The following is a 25,331-nucleotide window of genomic DNA, read 5'->3' as shown; positions in this document are numbered from 1 at the left end:
ATAAAGAGACAGATTAGCTACTGATCGGTTCAGAGCCATACTACGTCACAGTGTGGTGTTCATGTTAGAAAACGATATGGTTTCTTAGTTGGCTGAGGTGTCAATCAAAACGGTATACTAAGTGTACATACTCGCACACATGCATACACGCACACATCCATCCATGCATGCATACATGTACGCACGCGCATGCATGCATGCATGCATGCATACATACATACAATATCGCAACACTATTATTCCAATATAACTTATTCAGTACACACACACATATTGAACGTGACTTGACTAAATTCGACCCGCGACAAGAAATACTGAAACACTCCATAGCACATCCTTTGTGTTATGCCGCATGCGGGGAATATTAACTTTAAACTAAAGGTAACACGGGGGTTTCGTACATTTTTACCCTCACTGAAATACCTACCACTTTTCCTAACCACACCATAAACCAGTAGTGTGCATAATCAATGATTCGGAATGTTGGATATTCCCAGCGACAACAGCGAGAGCGACACATTCTGAAACAGACTGTAGGTCATTCATTCACCCGTGTCCACGTCTCCGCTGAATCAACCGTTTGCTTCATCCAAACACGGCTGTGAATACAGGGCTGAACCCGGGCGATTGCTTATGCTTGCCTATATCACCACCTCCCGGGGGCGAATTTGTGTCATGGACCCGCCCGTTTAAACTGATTTGGGCGCACATACGGCATACATATCGGAGGTTGTACACAGCTCTCGTGACGTGGTGGTTCGGACACGGATTTGTTTTCGTATTTTGTATTCCTGGACTCTGGAATCGTGGGTGTCGTTGACTGACGAAGGTCGTTAGCAGACGACTTTTGAAGCAGACGATATTTTCGAGAGGGACTTCATCAGACGATAACCCAAGCATGGCATGTAAGTTTAATCCGCCATTAATCTGAATAATAAATGAAGACTGACGATTGTAACATTGCACACACATTTCCCGCATGTGACATGACTGTTTCTCAAAACCTTTTACGACTGTGTAATTTGAAAATATTAGATTAGCAAAATCTCGAGAACATACAGAAGTGTATTCATACTGTTGGTTGTCCGTTTCTGCCTGTTGAGTATCGTACAATAAAACTGATCAATACAAACTTCAGTGTTGAACTGTGCCCCATAGGCCCACAGTGGCTGCAGGTGTGAACTCGGCTCCCATAGCTGGACCACTGGGTGTGATATGGGTTATATTACATTAATGTCTTCTATATGTGTACATGTACGCACATCTACTGAATGTGATACATGTTATTTATAACATGAAGGTGTTGTATGTGTGTACGTACATCTACTGAATGTGATACGTGTTATTTATTACATGAAAGTGTTGTATGTGTGCACGTACATCTACCGAATGTGATACGTGTCATTATTACATAAAGGTGTTGTATGTGTGTACGTACATCTACAGAATGTGATACGTGTTATTTATTACATCAAGGTGTTGTATGTGTGTACGTACATCTACTGAACGTCACACGTGTTATTTCTTACATGAAGGTGTTGTATGTGTGTACGTACAACTACTGAATGTGATACGTGTTATTTATTACATGAAAGTGTTGTATGTGTGTACGTACATCTACTGAACGTCACACGTGTTATTGATTACATGAAGGTGTTGTATGTGTACATCTACCGAATGTGATACGTGTTATTTATTACATGAAGGTGTTGTATGTGTACGTACATCTACTGAACGTCACACGTGTTATTTATTACATGAAGGTGTTGTATGTGTGTACGTACATCTACTGAACGTCACACGTGTTATTTATTACATGAAGGTGTTGTATGTGTGTACGTACAACTACTGAATGTGATACGTGTTATTTATTACATGAAAGTGTTGTATGTGTGTACGTACATCTACTGAACGTCACACGTGTTATTGATTACATGAAGGTGTTGTATGTGTGTACGTACATCTACTGAATGTGATACGTGTTATTTATTACATGAAGGTGTTGTATGTGTGTACGTACATCTACTGAACGTCACACGTGTTATTGATTACATGAAGGTGTTGTATGTGTGTACGTACATCTACCGAATGTGATACGTGTTATTTATTACATGAAGGTGTTGTATGTGTGTACGTACATCTACCGAATGTGATACGTGTTATTGATTACATGAAGGTGTTGTATGTGTGTACGTACATCTACCGAATGTGATACGTGTTATTTATTACATAAAGGTGTTGTATGTGTGTACGTACATCTACCGAATGTGATACGTACATCTATTGATTACGTGTTAAGGTGTTGTATGTGTGTACGTACATCTACCGAATGTGATACGTGTCATATTACATAAAGGTGTTGATGTGTGTACGTACATCTAAGGTGGTAGGTATGTGTGTACGTGTACGTACATCTACTGAACGTCACACGTGTTATTGATTACATGAAGGTGTTGTATGTGTGTACGTACATCTACTGAATGTGATACGTGTTATTTATTACATGAAGGTGTTGTATGTGTGTACGTACATCTACTGAACGTCACACGTGTTATTGATTACATGAAGGTGTTGTATGTGTGTACGTACATCTACTGAATGTGATACGTGTTATTTATTACATGAAGGTGTTGTATGTGTGTACGTACATCTACCGAATGTGATTTTGTTATTTATTACATGAAGGTGTTGTATGTGTGTACGTACATCTACCGAATGTGATACGTGTTATTTATTACATGAAGGTGTTGTATGTGTGTACGTACATCTACCGAATGTGATACGTGTTATTGATTACATGAAGGTGTTGTATGTGTGTACGTACATCTACTGAATGTGATACGTGTTATTGATTACATGAAGGTGTTGTATGTGTGTACGTACATCTACTGAATGTGATACGTGTTATTTATTACATGAAAGTGTTGTATGTGTGTACGTACATCTACTGAACGTCACACGTGTTATTGATTACATGAAGGTGTTGTATGTGTGTACGTACATCTACTGAATGTGATACGTGTTATTTATTACATGAAGGTGTTGTATGTGTGTACGTACATCTACTGAACGTCACACGTGTTATTGATTACATGAAGGTGTTGTATGTGTGTACGTACATCTACTGAATGTGATACGTGTTATTTATTACATGAAGGTGTTGTGTGTACGTACATCTACTGAACGTCACACGTGTTATTGATTACATGAAGGTGTTGTATGTGTGTACGTACATCTACTGAACGTCACACGTGTTATTTATTACATGAAGGTGTTGTATGTGTGTACGTACATCTACAGAATGTGATACGTGTTATTGTTTACATGAAGGTGTTGTATGTGTGTACGTACATCTTCTGAACGTCAGACGTGTTATTTATTACATGAAGGTGTTGTATGTGTGTACGTACATCTACAGAATGTGATACGTGTTATTTATTACATGAAAGTGTTGTATGTGTGTACGTACATCTACAGAATGTGATGCGTGTTATTGATTACATGAAGGTGTTGTATGTGTGTACGTACATCTTCTGAACGTCACACGTGTTATTGATTACATGAAGGTGTTGTATGTGTGTACGTACATCTACTGAATGTGATACGTGTTATTTATTACATGAAGGTGTTGTATGTGTGTACGTACATCTACTGAACGTCACACGTGTTATTTATTACATCAAGGTGTTGTATGTGTGTACGTACATCTACTGAACGTCACACGTGTTATTTATTACATGAAGGTGCTGTATGTGTGTACGTACATCTACTGAATGTGATAGGTGTTATTTATTACATCAAGGTGTTGTATGTGTGTACGTACATCTACTGAATGGGATACGTGTTATTTATTACATCAAGGTGTTGTATGTGTGTACGTACATCTACTGAATGTGATAGGTGTTATTTATTACATAAAGGTGTTGTATGTGTGTACGTACATCTACCGAATGTGATACGTGTTATTTATTACATCAAGGTGTTGTATGTGTGTACGTACCTCCACTTAGAGATATTTCCTGAGGTATATGTGTCAGCGTTGGCTGATATCTCGCCAGGTATTGATCAGTGAAGCGTATATCAGTTGCCAGTTGGAGTATTGGGTACAGGATGTTCAATCATCTGGTGGGATATATGCCACATGTTTGGTTACTGCCCTCAGTTAACTGAGTTCAAGTAATCCTGGAGGGAAGGTCTCTTTATTCCAGACAGACTGAACGACTGAACTGGTTTGACACCTCTGTTGACATTATGCCAACACTGCCATGACATGTCAACACTGTCGTGACATTATGTCGACACTGCCGTGACATTATGTCGACACTGTTGTCACACTATGTCAGCACTATCGTGACTTAAAACCAACATTTTCTTTACATGAAACCAACACTGTCGCGACTTTTTGTCAACATTATGTCAGCACTGTCGTGACTTTAAACCAACGCTATCGTAACATCAAACCAACACTGTCGTGACTTTTTGTCAACACTGCCGTGACATTATGCCAACACTGTCGTGACTTTCTGTCAACACTGCCGTGACATTATGTCACCACTGTCGTGACTTTTTGTCAACACTGTCGTGACATTATGTCAGCACTGTCGTAACATTAAACCAAGACTGTAGTGACTTTTTGTCAACACTGTCGTGACATTTTGTCGACACTGTTGTGACACTATGTCAGCACTATCGTGACTTAAAACCAACATTGTCTTTACATGAAACCAACACTGTCGCGACTTTTTGTCAACATTATGTCACCACATTCGTGACATTATGTCAGCACTGACGTGACATTATGTCAGCACTATCATGACTTTAAACCAACGCTATCGTAACATCAAACCAACACTGTCGTGACTTTTTGTCAACACTGCCGTGACATTATGCCAATACTGTCGTGATAGGGATATCTGAAACGGGTTTCCAACATTGTACCTATCTTGGGAATGAAACCGGGTCCTCTGGCGTCTCGAGTGATCACTTTGACCTCTTGGACATCCCGCTATCTCAGTTACCATTAAATATCATGCCCCTGAACACTTTATGATCGTAGGAATCAACCGATAGTTCCCTTTAACCGTGTAGACACATGTCGTTTAATTACGTCAGTACTTCTACAAACACAGCTAATCAATGGCTCTGTTTGATTGGCTGTAGAAGTTGATGAGTAATACGAAGGTAACATAATAAATATATGGTCTATAAACCCCAGTCAAGCAAGAGTGACACTGGTATACGAACCTGTACCGAAACGTTGAATCATAATATAATAAATATATGGTCTATAAACCCCAGTCAAGCAAGAGTGACAATGGTATACGAACCTGTACCGAAAGGTTGAATCATAACATAATAAATATATGATCTATAAACCCCAGTCAAGCAACTGTGACAATGGTATACGAACCTGTACCGAAACGTTGAATCATAATATAATAAAGAGGCTGTCTGTCAACCGTAAAGTGTCTTATTGTAATTATTGATATCGGTATTGATGATGGAAGTTATAAATCATACACAGACATGTAAACAAGTGTAATGAACAACGAGCTGCCGATATATACTTCTCTTCAAAAGTTTAGACTCACTTAAAACACACTGTACTATGGTTACATCGAAGATGAATTTCTCCACAAACTTGGGGGAACCAACTGCAAACATTATGCAGATGAATTGCACGAGGATCATGCATCAAATTGCTGAAAAGCATGTGCAAATATCGTGCATGTGAACAGCTGCGTTTTGGTGAAAAGTTTTGTTAAGAATTCGCCAATTTCACTGATTTTTATCATTTACTGAACTCATGACAGTAATCTTTACATTTTTCTGATTTGTTTTATAATACAACAGTTCATGTGTAAACAGTACTTTTAAACAGTATGGGATATTTTGCAAAATGAAGTTAAGAACAGTTGCTTGAATTAGGTGGCTATATTTACAATAGTGAGTCTAAACGTTTGCTAGGAAAGCTACATATATACAGGAACGCAAATTAACCAGTACATACCCGTACAGAGGGGTTAAGAACTGCAAGAGGTACAATTTGAAGTTTGGAAGAATAGCCTGCTTAATGCAGTGATTATGGCAGGGCCGGGTTCTCATTTTCTACCCGGGTACCCCGCCCCTATTACACTACCTTCCCGGATACCCGATATGTTAATTCCTGATATCAAATTTTTTTAAAATGGCAAAATATTCTTCAACTCGGAGGCTACATTTTAAAGTTTTTCAATATCTTAATCATGTATTATATTCGAAACAGGTGACTGTAAAAATGTTTAAATGTTCAAAGACAATGTAACCTTTTAATCATGAAGGAATAACCAAACTCACTCACTCACTCGTGAGTAAGGAGGTTTGTCTATGCACTTTCCCAAAACACATCTACTATACAGGTAGCGTAGTGAGGGTGCAGCCGTTATATCTGTTTCATCTGTATCTCAGGATAGCAATACAGCTGTACACGCTCGGTCCATACAAGACTTACAGCTGTACACGCTCGGTCCATACAAGACTTACAGCTGTACACGCTCGGTCCATACAAGACTTACAGCTGTACACGCTCGGTCCATACAAGACTTACAGCTGTACACGCTCGGTCCATACAAGACTTACAGATGTACACGCTCGGTCCATACAAGACTTACAGCTGTACACGCTCGGTCCATACAAGACTTACAGCTGTACACGCTCGGTCCATACAAGACTTACAGATATTTGCGAAACGTGACGCTACCAACCTCTCGTACTTTCTCTTTGTCGGAATAAAGTAAGTATGATACGGAATGATCCCGCTTTGTGCTGAGCAGGATCTGCAGACTACAACAAAGATGGCGCCTTTTTCTGATCTTTACTATCAGATACGTCAACAAGTATAAGCATCAAAGTTTGTTCATGTCAGTTTTTGCTTTGATTGTACAGTTGTGTCGCGAATAAGGCAAGAGTGCTATCGAAGAGGTTTTCAGGAAGCGCTAAAGCCTGCAAGTTTTCGATCTAACTGTATGTAGGTAAAGACGGTATAACTGCCATCTTCAGATACTGACGTAGTGTGAGATCTTCTTTTAAAGTCCGTAATATAGTACTAGATCATGACTTAATAATTTAAAAATGACTTCGACATTGTTTGCGTTTATTGCGGTCCAAACATCTAAACTGATGATGAATAATGACAATTATTATGGATATACAACTTCCTTTATTCTGTGGAGGCGACGTTTCGACATAGATTCTAATGTCGTTGCCAAGCAGGAAATCCAGGCTGATACGGCAGCTGTATACATCCGCCAGACTTATTAATGCAAAGAGTGCACTCGGTCTGTAACTTTCATAAATCTATAAAAGCTCCGTTTTTTTCTTATGAAATAATACGTCTACAGCAAATACTTCCTGGTTTATTTAATGATAAACAAACAGGAAATACCCACAATACGAAACCTGCGCAATAATGCAGCAGAAAGCTCACCTATTCCACGATCAGCCAATCAAGAAAGATAATTATATATTGCACGTAACTGAAATATGTTACAGTTGGCGGGACCACAGACATAGAAACTTGTTTTGACAAACTTTTTGCAGAGGAATCTCTTGCAATGTATTCACTTATATTGTAACTACAAACCCCTTTCCATAACCAGAATGAATTTCAGCTTTATTACTTGTCTACATCTTAGCACATGTCCACTTTTGACAAAATTAGAGTTAGTATGCTCAGAGTAGGTTTTAGAGCATAATCTATTACTCTAGCAACTTTTTACAGTGCTATCCAGCTTTGAAAGTGATTTTTCAAACAGAAACTTTGTTCTATCTCCATGAAAATCACATGTTGTTAATTTTCGAGTGTTCTAAGTTGTCAATTGACCAATGGGCAAGCACAATTTGATCACGTGACATTGAGATTTACCAATTTTGAAGTGATTGTCATCATGGAAATGGAACATTTTAACTCTGTTCTTATTTCTGCTGTATCTAATTAAATATAGTCCTTATGAAAGAAAAACAGGTTTAAACGACAAAAATACAACCTGGTAAAAAGGCAATAACAATCAAATATCGATATAATAATAATAAAGCTGAGTTTTAGCTGTGTTTTTTGACACTTAGAACACTTTGGTTTTGAGAAAAATCACGATTTTCTTTGGTCAAGTGTTCTATCTCCAATCATTTGTCGTGAATTTCTTATTTATTTCAATAGATTGAGCATATAATTTGATATTTTCTGATCCTGTTTAACATGTCACATGCATGTGCAAAATTTGAAAGAATTCGATTGAAAAGTGAAGAAGATATTGTTGTCCTAAACTTCAAGATCGAATTTCTCGAAAATAGGTTTCTGTGACTAAGTACACTCTGGTTTTCAGGCGACGATGTGTCATGTGTTCATGTCATGAGACAAATACAAGCAAAGGCAAGTCAATTGTTGTCACGGGGAGGACGGGACTTTTGTACGTCATTGTTGACACCGGTGTTACGAGGTAGGAAATATTTTCCACATGTCTACCTTAATATTCTTGAAAGCCTCGAGTATAGCAGCCTTAATTTTGACCTTTACTAACATTTGTGGACGAGCCCTTTGTCATTTGGAGAAATCATCACAGGAAGGGAATTCTCGATTGTACATCATGTTTAAGAAATGCAAATGCAAGGTGGATGAACACACTGCTGTAAACGAGTAGGGTTATGTTCATATTAATGTTTTCTACAACCTAAAGACTTGACCTTATTGTAACTCATCCATTTTCTGGGTGAACACGTCACACGTTAGGTATGTTGCCATGGATACTCCATCATGTAACTGATGTAGGCTATTATTTAATTTCTATCTGAGTTACGCCGTGACATGAGCAACGTGTGTTGGGAAGGAGACTCGTTAATCTGGGAAGTACTTAGGAATTGCAGATGACAGCCACACCCCAACAATCGTCATGATGTCCACAAGACGTAAATACCATATTTCTCAGCGAATGGACTTTATCCCCGAAGGTTTTATATCTTGTTTCACATTACCCAGGAATACATGTCTCGAAATGTACCGGAAGGTTTCACATTACCCAGGAATACATGTCTCGAAATGTACCTGAAGGTTTCACATTACCCAGGAATACATGTCTCGAAATGTACCGGAAGGTTTCACATTACCCAGGAATACATGTCTCGAAATGTACCGGAAGGTTTCACATTACCCAGGAATACATGTCTCGAAATGTACCGGAAGGTTTCACATTACCCAGGAATACATGTCTCGAAATGTACCTGAAGGTTTCACATTACCCAGGAATACATGTCTCCAAATGTACCGGGAGGTTTCACATTACCCAGGAATACATGTCTCCAAATGTACCGGGAGGTTTCACATTACCCAGGAATACATGTCTCGAAATGTACCTGAAGGTTTCACATTACCCAGGAATACATGTCTCGAAATGTACCGGGAGGTTTCACATTACCCAGGAATACATGTCTCGAAATGTACCGGAAGGTTTTACATTACCCAGGAATACATGTCTCGAAATGTACCTGAAGGTTTCACATTACCCAGGAATACATGTCTCGAAATGTACCTGAAGGTTTCACATTACCCAGGAATACATGTCTCGAAATGTACCTGAAGGTTTCACATTACCCAGGAATACATGTCTCGAAATGTACCGGGAGGTTTCACATTACCCAGGAATACATGTCTCGAAATGTACCTGAAGGTTTCACATTACCCAGGAATACATGTCTCGAAATGTACCTGAAGGTTTCACATTACCCAGGAATACATGTCTCGAAATGTACCTGAAGGTTTCACATTACCCAGGAATACATGTCTCGAAATGTACCGGGAGGTTTCACATTACCCAGGAATACATGTCTCCAAATGTACCTGAAGGTTTCACATTACCCAGGAATACATGTCTCGAAATGTACCTGAAGGTTTCACATTACCCAGGAATACATGTCTCGAAATGTACCTGAAGGTTTCACCCGAACCAGAAACAGTAATGACGAGTCATATAAGCAGTTGATGTTAGCAGCTACAGGACCTTAATATTTTATGTATAATAATAGTAGCAAACATAATGCAACCAGATTACGTAAATACCCTTGTGACAGCTGTAAAACAGGTTGTTCCCTACGTGTGGGAAACGTGATATTACTGAATGCATCATGTGTCGATTTTCTAGCTGGCAGAAGTATGTTTATTGTATAGGGTCACGCTAACCTTCCAGTTGTTCGATATACCGTGTACATGTGTACACATCGATGGAAACACACCGGGTTCACACGGTGTTGAGTAGCGTGGATGAGACATGTCGGCTGCCGATGTTCATGTTTACTGTGGATATTCAGACAGTCTCATCATGACCCGCATGTAAACAGCTGAAGTCAAAAGAACATATCGATGTAACCTACATAGAGACGGGACAATGACATCTGACCCATGAGCTTCAAGCACCGTAACGGTAAACCTAACAGTTCTGGGGATAGTGACGACAATGACATCGGAACCATGGGTACAGGCACCTTAACAGTAAACCTAACAGTTCTGGGGATAGTGACGACAATGACATCGGAACCATGGGTACAGGCACCTTAACAGTAAACCTAACAGTTCTGGGGATAGTGACGACAATGACATCGGAACCATGGGTACAGGCACCTTAACAGTAAACCTAACAGTTCTGGGGATAGTGACGACAATGACATCGGAACCATGGGTTACAGGCACCTTAACAGTAAACCTAACAGTTCTGGGGATAGTGACGACAATGACATCGGAACCATGGGTACAGGCACCTTAACAGTAAACCTAACAGTTCTGGGGATAGTGACGACAATGACATCGGAACCATGGGTACAGGCACCGTAACAGTAAAACTAACAGTTCTGGGGATAGTGACGACAATGACATCGGAACCATGGGTACAGGCACCTTAACAGTAAACCTAACAGTTCTGGGGATAGTGACGACAATGACATCGGAACCATGGGTTACAGGCACCTTAACAGTAAACCTAACAGTTCTGGGGATAGTGACGACAATGACATCGGAACCATGGGTACAGGCACCTTAACAGTAAACCTAACAGTTCTGGGGATAGTGACGACAATGACATCGGAACCATGGGTACAGGCACCTTAACAGTAAACCTAACAGTTCTGGGGATAGTGACGACAATGACATCGGAACCATGGGTACAGGCACCTTAACAGTAAACCTAACAGTTCTGGGGATAGTGACGACAATGACATCGGAACCATGGGTACAGGCACCTTAACAGTAAACCTAACAGTTCTGGGGATAGTGACGACAATGACATCGGAACCATGGGTACAGGCACCTTAACAGTAAACCTAACAGTTCTGGGGATAGTGACGACAATGACATCGGAACCATGGGTACAGGCACCTTAACAGTAAACCTAACAGTTCTGGGGATAGTGACGACAATGACATCGGAACCATGGGTACAGGCACCTTAACAGTAAACCTAACAGTTCTGGGGATAGTGACGACAATGACATCGGAACCATGGGTACAGGCACCTTAACAGTAAAACCTAACAGTTCTGGGGATAGTGACGACAATGACATCGGAACCATGGGTACAGGCACCTTAACAGTAAACCTAACAGTTCTGGGGATAGTGACGACAATGACATCGGAACCATGGGTACAGGCACCTTAACAGTAAACCTAACAGTTCTGGGGATAGTGACGACAATGACATCGGAACCATGGGTACAGGCACCTTAACAGTAAACCTAAACAGTTCTGGGGATAGTGACGACAATGACATCGGAACCATGGGTACAGTAAACCTACATTCTGGGGATACGACAATGACATCGGAACCATGTACAGGCACCTTAACAGTAAACCTAACAGTTCTGGGGATAGTGACGACAATGACATCGGAACCATGGGTACAGGCACCTTAACAGTAAACCTAACAGTTCTGGGGATAGTGACGACAATGACATCGGAACCATGGGTACAGGCACCTTAACAGTAAACCTAACAGTTCTGGGGATAGTGACGACAATGACATCGGAACCATGGGTACAGGCACCTTAACAGTAAACCTAACAGTTCTGGGGATAGTGACGACAATGACATCGGAACCATGGGTACAGGCACCTTAACAGTAAACCTAACAGTTCTGGGGATAGTGACGACAATGACATCGGAACCATGGGTACAGGCACCTTAACAGTAAACCTAACAGTTCTGGGGATAGTGACGACAATGACATCGGAACCATGGGTACAGGCACCTTAACAGTAAACCTAACAGTTCTGGGGATAGTGACGACAATGACATCGGAACCATGGGTACAGGCACCTTAACAGTAAACCTAACAGTTCTGGGGATAGTGACGACAATGACATCGGAACCATGGGTACAGGCACCTTAACAGTAAACCTAACAGTTCTGGGGATAGTGACGACAATGACATCGGAACCATGGGTACAGGCACCTTAACAGTAAACCTAACAGTTCTGGGGATACAGTAAATGACATCGGAACCATGTAACAGTAAACCTAACAGTTCTGGGATAGTGACGACAATGACATCGGAACCATGGGTACAGGCACCTTAACAGTAAACCTAACAGTTCTGGGGATAGTGACGACAATGACATCGGAACCATGGGTACAGGCACCTTAACAGTAAACCTAACAGTTCTGGGGATAGTGACGACAATGACATCGGAACCATGGGTACAGGCACCTTAACAGTAAACCTAACAGTTCTGGGGATAGTGACGACAATGACATCGGAACCATGGGTACAGGCACCTTAACAGTAAACCTAACAGTTCTGGGGATAGTGACGACAATGACATCGGAACCATGGGTACAGGCACCTTAACAGTAAACCTAACAGTTCTGGGGATAGTGACGACAATGACATCGGAACCATGGGTACAGGCACCTTAACAGTAAACCTAACAGTTCTGGGGATAGTGACGACAATGACATCGGAACCATGGGTACAGGCACCTTAACAGTAAACCTAACAGTTCTGGGGATAGTGACGACAATGACATCGGAACCATGGGTACAGGCACCTTAACAGTAAACCTAACAGTTCTGGGGATAGTGACGACAATGACATCGGAACCATGGGTACAGGCACCTTAACAGTAAACCCTAACAGTTCTGGGGATAGTGACGACAATGACATCGGAACCATGGGTACAGGCACCTTAACAGTAAACCCTAACAGTTCTGGGGATAGTGACGACAATGACATCGGAACCATGGGTACAGGCACCTTAACAGTAAACCTAACAGTTCTGGGGATAGTGACGACAATGACATCGGAACCATGGGTACAGGCACCTTAACAGTAAACCTAACAGTTCTGGGGATAGTGACGACAATGACATCGGAACCATGGGTACAGGCACCTTAACAGTAAACCTAACAGTTCTGGGGATAGTGACGACAATGACATCGGAACCATGGGTACAGGCACCGTAACAGTAAACCTAACAGTTCTGGGGATAGTGACGACAATGACATCGGAACCATGGGTACAGGCACCGTAACAGTAAAACCTAACAGTTCTGGGGATAGTGACGACAATGACATCGGAACCATGGGTACAGGCACCTTAACAGTAAACCTAACAGTTCTGGGGATAGTGACGACAATGACATCGGAACCATGGGTACAGGCACCTTAACAGTAAACCTAACAGTTCTGGGGATAGTGACGACAATGACATCGGAACCATGGGTACAGGCACCTTAACAGTAAACCTAACAGTTCTGGGGATAGTGACGACAATGACATCGGAACCATGGGTACAGGCACCTTAACAGTAAACCTAACAGTTCTGGGGATAGTGACGACAATGACATCGGAACCATGGGTACAGGCACCTTAACAGTAAACCTAACAGTTCTGGGGATAGTGACGACAATGACATCGGAACCATGGGTACAGGCACCTTAACAGTAAACCTAACAGTTCTGGGGATAGTGACGACAATGACATCGGAACCATGGGTACAGGCACCTTAACAGTAAACCTAACAGTTCTGGGGATAGTGACGACAATGACATCGGAACCATGGGTTACAGGCACCTTAACAGTAAACCTAACAGTTCTGGGGATAGTGACGACAATGACATCGGAACCATGGGTACAGGCACCTTAACAGTAAACCTAACAGTTCTGGGGATAGTGACGACAATGACATCGGAACCATGGGTACAGGCACCTTAACAGTAAACCTAACAGTTCTGGGGATAGTGACGACAATGACATCGGAACCATGGGTACAGGCACCTTAACAGTAAACCCTAACAGTTCTGGGGATAGTGACGACAATGACATCGGAACCATGGGTACAGGCACCTTAACAGTAAACCTAACAGTTCTGGGGATAGTGACGACAATGACATCGGAACCATGGGTACAGGCACCTTAACAGTAAACCTAACAGTTCTGGGGATAGTGACGACAATGACATCGGAACCATGGGTACAGGCACCTTAACAGTAAACCTAACAGTTCTGGGGATAGTGACGACAATGACATCGGAACCATGGGTACAGGCACCTTAACAGTAAACCTAACAGTTCTGGGGATAGTGACGACAATGACATCGGAACCATGGGTTACAGGCACCTTAACAGTAAACCTAACAGTTCTGGGGATAGTGACGACAATGACATCGGAACCATGGGTACAGGCACCTTAACAGTAAACCCTAACAGTTCTGGGGATAGTGACGACAATGACATCGGAACCATGGGTACAGGCACCTTAACAGTAAACCTAACAGTTCTGGGGATAGTGACGACAATGACATCGGAACCATGGGTACAGGCACCTTAACAGTAAACCTAACAGTTCTGGGGATAGTGACGACAATGACATCGGAACCATGGGTACAGGCACCTTAACAGTAAACCTAACAGTTCTGGGGATAGTGACGACAATGACATCGGAACCATGGGTTACAGGCACCTTAACAGTAAACCTAACAGTTCTGGGGATAGTGACGACAATGACATCGGAACCATGGGTACAGGCACCTTAACAGTAAACCTAACAGTTCTGGGGATAGTGACGACAATGACATCGGAACCATGGGTACAGGCACCTTAACAGTAAACCTAACAGTTCTGGGGATAGTGACGACAATGACATCGGAACCATGAGTTACAGGCACCTTAACAGTAAACCTAACAGTTCTGGGGATAGTGACGACAATGACATCGGAACCATGGGTTACAGGCACCTTAACAGTAAACCTAACAGTTCTGGGGATAGTGACGACAATGACATCGGAACCATGGGTACAGGCACCTTAACAGTAAACCTAACAGTTCTGGGGATAGTGACGACAATGACATCGGAACCATGGGTACAGGCACCTTAACAGTAAACCTAACAGTTCTGGGGATAGTGACGACAATGACATCGGAACCATGGGTACAGGCACCTTAACAGTAAACCTAACAGTTCTGGGGATAGTGACGACAATGACATCGGAACCATGGGTACAGGCACCTTAACAGTAAACCTAACAGTTCTGGGGATAGTGACGACAATGACATCGGAACCATGGGTACAGGCACCATAACAGTAAACCTAACAGTTCTGGGGATAGTGACGACAATGACATCGGAACCATGGGTACAGGCACCTTAACAGTAAACCCTAACAGTTCTGGGGATAGTGACGACAATGACATCGGAACCATGGGTACAGGCACCTTAACAGTAAAACCTAACAGTTCTGGGGATAGTGACGACAATGACATCGGAACCATGGGTACAGGCACCTTAACAGTAAACCTAACAGTTCTGGGGATAGTGACGACAATGACATCGGAACCATGGGTACAGGCACCTTAACAGTAAACCTAACGTTCTGGGGATAGTGACGACAATGACATCGGAACCATGGGTACAGGCACCATAATAGTAAACCTAACAGTTCTGGGGATAGTGACGACAATGACATCGGAACCATGGGTTACAGGCACCTTAACAGTAAAACCTAACAGTTCTGGGGATAGTGACGACAATGACATCGGAACCATGGGTACAGGCACCTTAACAGTAAACCTAACAGTTCTGGGGATAGTGACGACAATGACATCGGAACCATGGGTACAGGCACCTTTAACAGTAAACCTAACAGTTCTGGGGATAGTGACGACAATGACATCGGAACCATGGGTACAGGCACCTTAACAGTAAACCTAAACAGTTCTGGGGATAGTGACGACAATGACATCGGAACCATGGGTACAGGCACCTTAACAGTAAACCTAACAGTTCTGGGGATAGTGACGACAATGACATCGGAACCATGGGTTACAGGCACCTTAACAGTAAACCTAACAGTTCTGGGGATAGTGACGACAATGACATCGGAACCATGGGTACAGGCACCTTAACAGTAAACCTAACAGTTCTGGGGATAGTGACGACAATGACATCGGAACCATGGGCACAGGCACCTTAACAGTAAACCTAACAGTTCTGGGGATAGTGACGACAATGACATCGGAACCATGGGTTACAGGCACCTTAACAGTAAACCTAACAGTTCTGGGGATAGTGACGACAATGACATCGGAACCATGGGTACAGGCACCTTTAACAGTAAACCTAACAGTTCTGGGGATAGTGACGACAATGACATCGGAACCATGGGTACAGGCACCTTTAACAGTAAACCTAACAGTTCTGGGGATAGTGACGACAATGACATCGGAACCATGGGTACAGGCACCTTAACAGTAAACCCTAACAGTTCTGGGGATAGTGACGACAATGACATCGGAACCATGGGTACAGGCACCTTAACAGTAAACCTAACAGTTCTGGGGATAGTGACGACAATGACATCGGAACCATGGGTTACAGGCACCTTAACAGTAAACCTAACAGTTCTGGGGATAGTGACGACAATGACATCGGAACCATGGGTACAGGCACCTTAACAGTAAACCTAACAGTTCTGGGGATAGTGACGACAATGACATCGGAACCATGGTTAACGATGTTACAGGCACCTTAACAGTAAACCTAACAGTTCTGGGGATAGTGACGACAATGACATCGGAACCATGGGTACAGGCACCTTAACAGTAAACCTAACAGTTCTGGGGATAGTGACGACAATGACATCGGAACCATGGGTACAGGCACCGTAACAGTAAACCTAACAGTTCTGGGGATAGTGACGACAATGACATCGGAACCATGGGTTACAGGCACCTTAACAGTAAACCTAACAGTTCTGGGGATAGTGACGACAATGACATCGGAACCATGGGTAGTGACGACAAATGACAGGCACCTTTAACAGTAAAACCTAACAGTTCTGGGGATAGTGACGACAATGACATCGGAACCATGGGTACAGGCACCTTAAACAGTAAACCTAACAGTTCTGGGGATAGTGACGACAATGACATCGGAACCATGGGTACAGGCACCTTAACAGTAAACCTAACAGTTCTGGGGATAGTGACGACAATGACATCGGAACCATGGGTACAGGCAACTTAACAGTAAATCTAACAGTTCTGGGGATAGTGACGACAATGACATCGGAACCATGGGTTACAGGCACCTTAACAGTAAACCCTAACAGTTCTGGGGATAGTGACGACAATGACATCGGAACCATGGGTACAGGCACCTTAACAGTAAACCTAACAGTTCTGGGGATAGTGACGACAATGACATCGGAACCATGGGTACAGGCACCTTAACAGTAAACCTAACAGTTCTGGGGATAGTGACGACAATGACATCGGAACCATGGGTTACAGGCACCTTAACAGTAAACCTAACAGTTCTGGGGATAGTGACGACAATGACATCGGAACCATGGGTACAGGCACCGTAACAGTAAACCCTAACAGTTCTGGGGATAGTGACGACAATGACATCGGAACCATGGGTACAGAGCACCGTAACAGTAAACCCTAACAGTTCTGGGGATAGTGACGACAATGACATCGGAACCATGGGTACAGGCACCATAACAGTAAACCTAACAGTTCTGGGGATAGTGACGACAATGACATCGGAACCATGGGTACAGGCACCTTAACAGTAAACCTAACAGTTCTGGGGATAGTGACGACAATGACATCGGAACCATGGGTACAGGCACCTTAACAGTAAACCTAACAGTTCTGGGGATAGTGACGACAATGACATCGGAACCATGGGTACAGGCACCTTAACAGTAAACCTAACAGTTCTGGGGATAGTGACGACAATGACATCGGAACCATGGGTACAGGCACCTTAACAGTAAACCCTAACAGTTCTGGGGATAGTGACGACAATGACATCGGAACCATGGGTACAGGCACCTTAACAGTAAACCCTAACAGTTCTGGGGATAGTGACGACAATGACATCGGAACCATGGGTACAGGCACCTTAACAGTAAAACCTAACAGTTCTGGGGATAGTGACGACAATGACATCGGAACCATGGGTACAGGCACCTTAACAGTAAACCCTAACAGTTCTGGGGATAGTGACGACAATGACATCGGAACCATGGGTACAGGCACCTTAACAGTAAACCCTAACAGTTCTGGGGATAGTGACGACAATGACATCGGAACCATGGGTACAGGCACCTTAACAGTAAACCCTAACAGTTCTGGGGATAGTGACGACAATGACATCGGAACCATGGGTACAGGCACCTTAACAGTAAACCTAACAGTTCTGGGGATAGTGACGACAATGACATCGGAACCATGGGTACAGGCACCTTAACAGTAAACCTAACAGTTCTGGGGATAGTGACGACAATGACATCGGAACCATGGGTACACAGGCACCTTAACAGTAAACCTAACAGTTCTGGGGATAGTGACGACAATGACATCGGAACCATGGGTACAGAGCACCGTAACAGTAAACCCTAACAGTTCTGGGGATAGTGACGACAATGACATCGGAACCATGGGTACAGGCACCGTAACAGTAAACCTAACAGTTCTGGGGATAGTGACGACAATGACATCGGAACCATGGGTACAGGCACCTTAACAGTAAACCTAACAGTTCTGGGGATAGTGACGACAATGACATCGGAACCATGGGTACAGGCACCGTAACAGTAAACCTAACAGTTCTGGGGATAGTGACGACAATGACATCGGAACCATGGGTTCAGGCACCTTAACAGTAAACCTAACAGTTCTGGGGATAGTGACGACAATGACATCGGAACCATGTACAGGCACCTAAACAGTAAACCTAACAGTTCTGGGGATAGTGACGACAATGACATCGGAACCATGGGTACAGGCACCTTAACAGTAAACCTAACAGTTCTGGGGATAGTGACGACAATGACATCGGAACCATGGGTACAGGCACCTTAACAGTAAACCTAACAGTTCTGGGGATAAAGTGACGACAATGACATCGGAACCATGGGTTACAGGCACCTTAACAGTAAACCTAACAGTTCTGGGGATAGTGACGACAATGACATCGGAACCATGGGTTGCAGGCACCTTAACAGTAAACCTAACAGTTCTGGGGATAGTGACGACAATGACATCGGAACCATGGGTTACAGGCACCTTAACAGTAAACCTAACAGTTCTGGGGATAGTGACGACAATGACATCGGAACCATGGGTTACAGGCACCTTAACAGTAAACCTAACAGTTCTGGGGATAGTGACGACAATGACATCGGAACCATGAGTTACAGGCACCTTAACAGTAAACCTAACAGTTCTGGGGATAGTGACGACAATGACATCGGAACCATGGGTACAGGCACCATAACAGTAAAAGCCTAACAGGTTCTGGGGATAGTGACGACAAACGGCGCATCGGAACCATGGGTACAGGCACCATGTACGAAGTAAAACCATGGGGGATAGGCGATGACATCGGAACCATGGCGGTACCTGGGCTTAACAGTATAACCTACAGTTCCGGGATGGTGGCTACGGCAATTATTCGATTACGGATGGTATCAACCATGGAACCGCATAACAATTAAATCTAACAGTTCTGATTGCTGAATGGGATAGTGACGACAATGACATCGGAACCATGACGGCAATGACATCGGACAGGCACCTAACGAGGTAAACGATGGCTAACAGTTCTGGGATTCAGTGACGGCAATGACATCGGAACCATGACGGCGCAGAGCACGCTTAACAGTAAACCCCTAACAGTTCTGGGGATAGTGACGACAATGACATCGCGGACCATGGAATTTTGAGCAACTGTAACAGTAAACTAACAACGGTTCTGGCGGCAACAGCAAATATCGGAACAATGGACATCGGAACCATGGGTACAGGCACTTTAACAGTAAATCTAACAGTTCTGGGGATGGTGACACGACGGCGAATGACATCGGAACCATGGGTACAGGCACCTTAACAGTAAACCTAACAGTTCTGGGGATGGAGTGACGACAATGACATCGGAACCATGGGTACAGGCACCTTAACAGTAAACGACCTAACAGTTCTGGGGATAGTGACGACAATGACATCGGAATAACGACTGATCGTTGAATTTTGGCATGGTACCCGTAGAGTAAACCCTAACAGTTCTGAAGAGTTCGAGGCAACAATGGCACATCCAGAACCATTTGGTACTGCAGCTGGCTTAATTCAGTAAACCTGACGATGTTCGGCGGCATCGGGACGACAAACATCAACGAGCGACATGGGAACCATGGGTTCAGGCACCTTAACAGTAAACCTAACAGTTCTGGGGATAGTGACGACAATGACATCGGAACCATGGGTACAGAGCACCGTAACAGTAAACCTAACAGTTCTGGGGATAGTGACGACAATGACATCGGAACCATGGGTACAGGCACCTTAACAGTAAACCTAACAGTTCTGGGGATAGTGACGACAATGACATCGGAACCATGGGTACAGGCACCTTAACAGTAAACCTAACAGTTCTGGGGATAGTGACGACAATGACATCGGAACCATGGGTACAGGCACCGTAACAGTAAACCTAACAGTTCTGGGGATAGTGACGACAATGACATCGGAACCATGGGTACAGGCACCTTAACAGTAAACCTAACAGTTCTGGGGATAGTGACGACAATGACATCGGAACCATGGGTACAGGCACCGTAACAGTAAACCTAACAGTTCTGGGGATAGTGACGACAATGACATCGGAACCATGGGTACAGGCACCGTAACAGTAAACCTAACAGTTCTGGGGATAGTGACGACAATGACATCGGAACCATGGGTACAGGCACCTTAACAGTAAACCTAACAGTTCTGGGGATAGTGACGACAATGACATCGGAACCATGGGTACAGAGCACCGTAACAGTAAACCTAACAGTTCTGGGGATAGTGACGACAATGACATCGGAACCATGGGTACAGAGCACCTTAACAGTAAAACCTAACAGTTCTGGGGATAGTGACGACAATGACATCGGAACCATGGGTACAGGCACCTTAACAGTAAACCTAACAGTTCTGGGGATAGTGACGACAATGACATCGGAACCATAGGTACAGGCACCGTAACAGTAAACCTAACAGTTCTGGGGATAGTGACGACAATGACATCGGAACCATGGGTACAGGCACCTTAACAGTAAACCTAACAGTTCTGGGGATAGTGACGACAATGACATCGGAACCATGGGTACAGGCACCTTAACAGTAAACCTAACAGTTCTGGGGATAGTGACGACAATGACATCGGAACCATGGGTACAGGCACCTTAACAGTAAACCCTAACAGTTCTGGGGATAGTGACGACAATGACATCGGAACCATGGGTACAGGCACCTTAACAGTAAACCTAACAGTTCTGGGGATAGTGACGACAATGACATCGGAACCATGGGTACAGGCACCTTAACAGTAAACCTAACAGTTCTGGGGATAGTGACGACAATGACATCGGAACCATGGGTACAGGCACCTTAACAGTAAACCCTAACAGTTCTGGGGATAGTGACGACAATGACATCGGAACCATGGGTACAGGCACCGTAACAGTAAACCTAACAGTTCTGGGGATAGTGACGACAATGACATCGGAACCATGGGTTACAGGCACCTTAACAGTAAATCCTAACAGTTCTGGGGATAGTGACGACAATGACATCGGAACCATGGGTACAGGCACCTTAACAGTAAACCCTAACAGTTCTGGGGATAGTGACGACAATGACATCGGAACCATGAGCTACAGGCACCTTAACAGTAAACCTAACAGTTCTGGGGATAGTGACGACAATGACATCGGAACCATGGGTACAGGCACCTTAACAGTAAACCCTAACAGTTCTGGGGATAGTGACGACAATGACATCGGAACCATGGGTACAGGCACCTTAACAGTAAACCTAACAGTTCTGGGGATAGTGACGACAATGACATCGGAACCATGGGTACAGGCACCGTAACAGTAAACCTAACAGTTCTGGGGATAGTGACGACAATGACATCGGAACCATGGGTACAGGCACCTTAACAGTAAACCTAACAGTTCCGGGGATAGTGACGACAATGACATCGGAACCATGGGTTACAGGCACCTTAACAGTAAATCTAACAGTTCTGGGGATAGTGACGACAATGACATCGGAACCATGAGTTACAGGCACCTTAACAGTAAATCTAACAGTTCTGGGGATAGTGACGACAATGACATCGGAACCATGGGTACAGGCACCATAACAGTAAACCTAACAGTTCTGGGGATAGTGACGACAACGACATCGGAACCATGGGTACAGGCACCGTAACAGTAATCCTAACAGTTCTGGGGATAGTGACGACAATGACATCGGAACCATGGGTACAGGCACCATAACAGTAAACCTAACAGTTCTGGGGATACTGACGACAATGACATCGGAACCATGAGCTTCAAGCACCTTAACAGTAAACCTAACAGTTCTGGGGATAGTGACGACAATGACATCGGAACCATGGGTACAGGCACCTTAACAGTAAACCTAACAGTTCTGGGGATAGTGACGACAATGACATCGGAACCATGGGTACAGGCACCTTAACAGTAAACCTAACAGTTCTGGGGATAGTGACGACAATGACATCGGAACCATGGGTACAGGCACCTTAACAGTAAACCTAACAGTTCTGGGGATAGTGACGACAATGACATCGGAACCATGAGCTTCAAGCACCTTAACAGTAAACCTAACAGTTCTGGGGATAGTGACGACAATGACATCGGAACCATGGGTACAGGCACCGTAACAGTAAACCTAACAGTTCTGGGGATAGTGACGACAATGACATCGGAACCATGGGTACAGGCACCTTAACAGTAAACCCTAACAGTTCTGGGGATAGTGACGACAATGACATCGGAACCATGGGTTACAGGCACCGTAACAGTAAACCTAACAGTTCTGGGGATAGTGACGACAATGACATCGGAACCATGGGTACAGGCACCTTAACAGTAAACCTAACAGTTCCGGGGATAGTGACGACAATGACATCGGAACCATGGGTTACAGGCACCTTAACAGTAAATCTAACAGTTCTGGGGATAGTGACGACAATGACATCGGAACCATGAGTTACAGGCACCTTAACAGTAAATCTAACAGTTCTGGGGATAGTGACGACAATGACATCGGAACCATGAGCTACAGGCACCTTAACAGTAAACCTAACAGTTCTGGGGATAGTGACGACAACGACATCGGAACCATGGGTACAGTCACCGTAACAGTAATCCTAACAGTTCTGGGGATAGTGACGACAATGACATCGGAACCATGGGTACAGGCACCTTAACAGTAAACCTAACAGTTCTGGGGATAGTGACGACAATGACATCGGAACCATGGGTACAGGCACCTTAACAGTAAACCTAACAGTTCTGGGGATAGTGACGACAATGACATCGGAACCATGGGTACAGGCACCTTAACAGTAAACCTAACAGTTCTGGGGATAGTGACGACAATGACATCGGAACCATGGGTACAGGCACCTTAACAGTAAACCTAACAGTTCTGGGGATAGTGACGACAATGACATCGGAACCATGGGTTACAGGCACCTTAACAGTAAACCTAACAGTTCTGGGGATAGTGACGACAATGACATCGGAACCATGGGTACAGGCACCTTAACAGTAAATCTAACAGTTCTGGGGATAGTGACGACAATGACATCGGAACCATGGGTACAGGCACCTTAACAGTAAATCTAACAGTTCTGGGGATAGTGACGACAATGACATCGGAACCATGGGTACAGGCACCTTAACAGTAAACCTAACAGTTCTGGGGATAGTGACGACAATGACATCGGAACCATGGGTTACAGTCACCTTAACAGTAAACCTAACAGTTCTGGGGATAGTGACGACAATGACATCGGAACCATGGGCTACAGGCACCGTAACAGTAAACCTAACAGTTCTGGGGATAGTGACGACAATGACATCGGAACCATGGGTACAGGCACCTTAACAGTAAACCTAACAGTTCTGGGGATAGTGACGACAATGACATCGGAACCATGGGTACAGTCACCGTAACAGTAAACCTAACAGTTCTGGGGATAGTGACGACAATGACATCGGAACCATGGGTACAGGCACCTTAACAGTAAACCTGAACAGTTCTGGGGATAGTGACGACAATGACATCGGAACCATGGGTACAGGCACCTTAACAGTAAATCTAACAGTTCTGGGGATAGTGACGACAATGACATCGGAACCATAGGTACAGGCACCTTAACAGTAAACCTAACAGTTCTGGGGATAGTGACGACAATGACATCGGAACCATGGGTACAGGCACCTTAACAGTAAACCTAACAGTTCTGGGGATAGTGACGACAATGACATCGGAACCATGGGTACAGGCACCTTAACAGTAAACCTAACAGTTCTGGGGATAGTGACGACAATGACATCGGAACCATGGGTACAGGCACCTTAACAGTAAACCTAACAGTTCTGGGGATAGTGACGACAATGACATCGGAACCATGGGTACAGGCACCTTAACAGTAAATCTAACAGTTCTGGGGATACTGACGACAATGACATCGGAACCATGAGCTACAGGCACCGTAACAGTAAACCTAACAGTTCTGGGGATGAATGCAACTTATTTTTTAGCATTGTACACGACGTTACAGAACTAGGAGTATACAATTATATAAAGAGCAACAAACGAACGAATCGCAGCTCAGCATATTGAGAAGTCAGTCCATTACAGGACAACTGGGTGTTATATTCGGATATAACACGAATGTGTTCCCTTGTGTTTTATGGCTTATGTTACAACTAATTCCTGTA

The 25,331-nt window shown here is 43.6% G+C and overlaps 1 protein-coding gene across 2 annotated transcripts in view; it reads left to right on the top strand.

Moving 5' to 3' along the window:
- The first annotated feature begins 555 nt into the window (after positions 1-555).
- LOC124285142 overlaps positions 556-25,331 on the top strand; it is a 62,476-nt gene continuing 37,700 nt past the window's right edge. Inside the window, exons 1-2 of one of the 2 annotated variants that reach the window (XM_046721306.1) lie at positions 556-905; positions 8,361-8,474. In XM_046721306.1, coding sequence (XP_046577262.1) covers positions 899-905; positions 8,361-8,474 — 121 coding nt within the window. In that variant the 5' untranslated portion in view covers positions 556-898. The remainder of the gene's footprint in view (positions 906-8,360; positions 8,475-25,331) is intronic. The other variant, XM_046721307.1, reaches the window with a different exon arrangement.

Source organism: Haliotis rubra, unplaced genomic scaffold (assembly GCF_003918875.1).
Source record: "Haliotis rubra isolate DU_JTF1 unplaced genomic scaffold, ASM391887v1 Scf353, whole genome shotgun sequence".
Classification (NCBI taxonomy): domain Eukaryota; kingdom Metazoa; phylum Mollusca; class Gastropoda; order Lepetellida; family Haliotidae; genus Haliotis; species Haliotis rubra.
The sequence above is the reverse complement of the archived record's forward strand: the minus strand, read 5'-3'. Positions and strand labels throughout refer to the sequence as shown.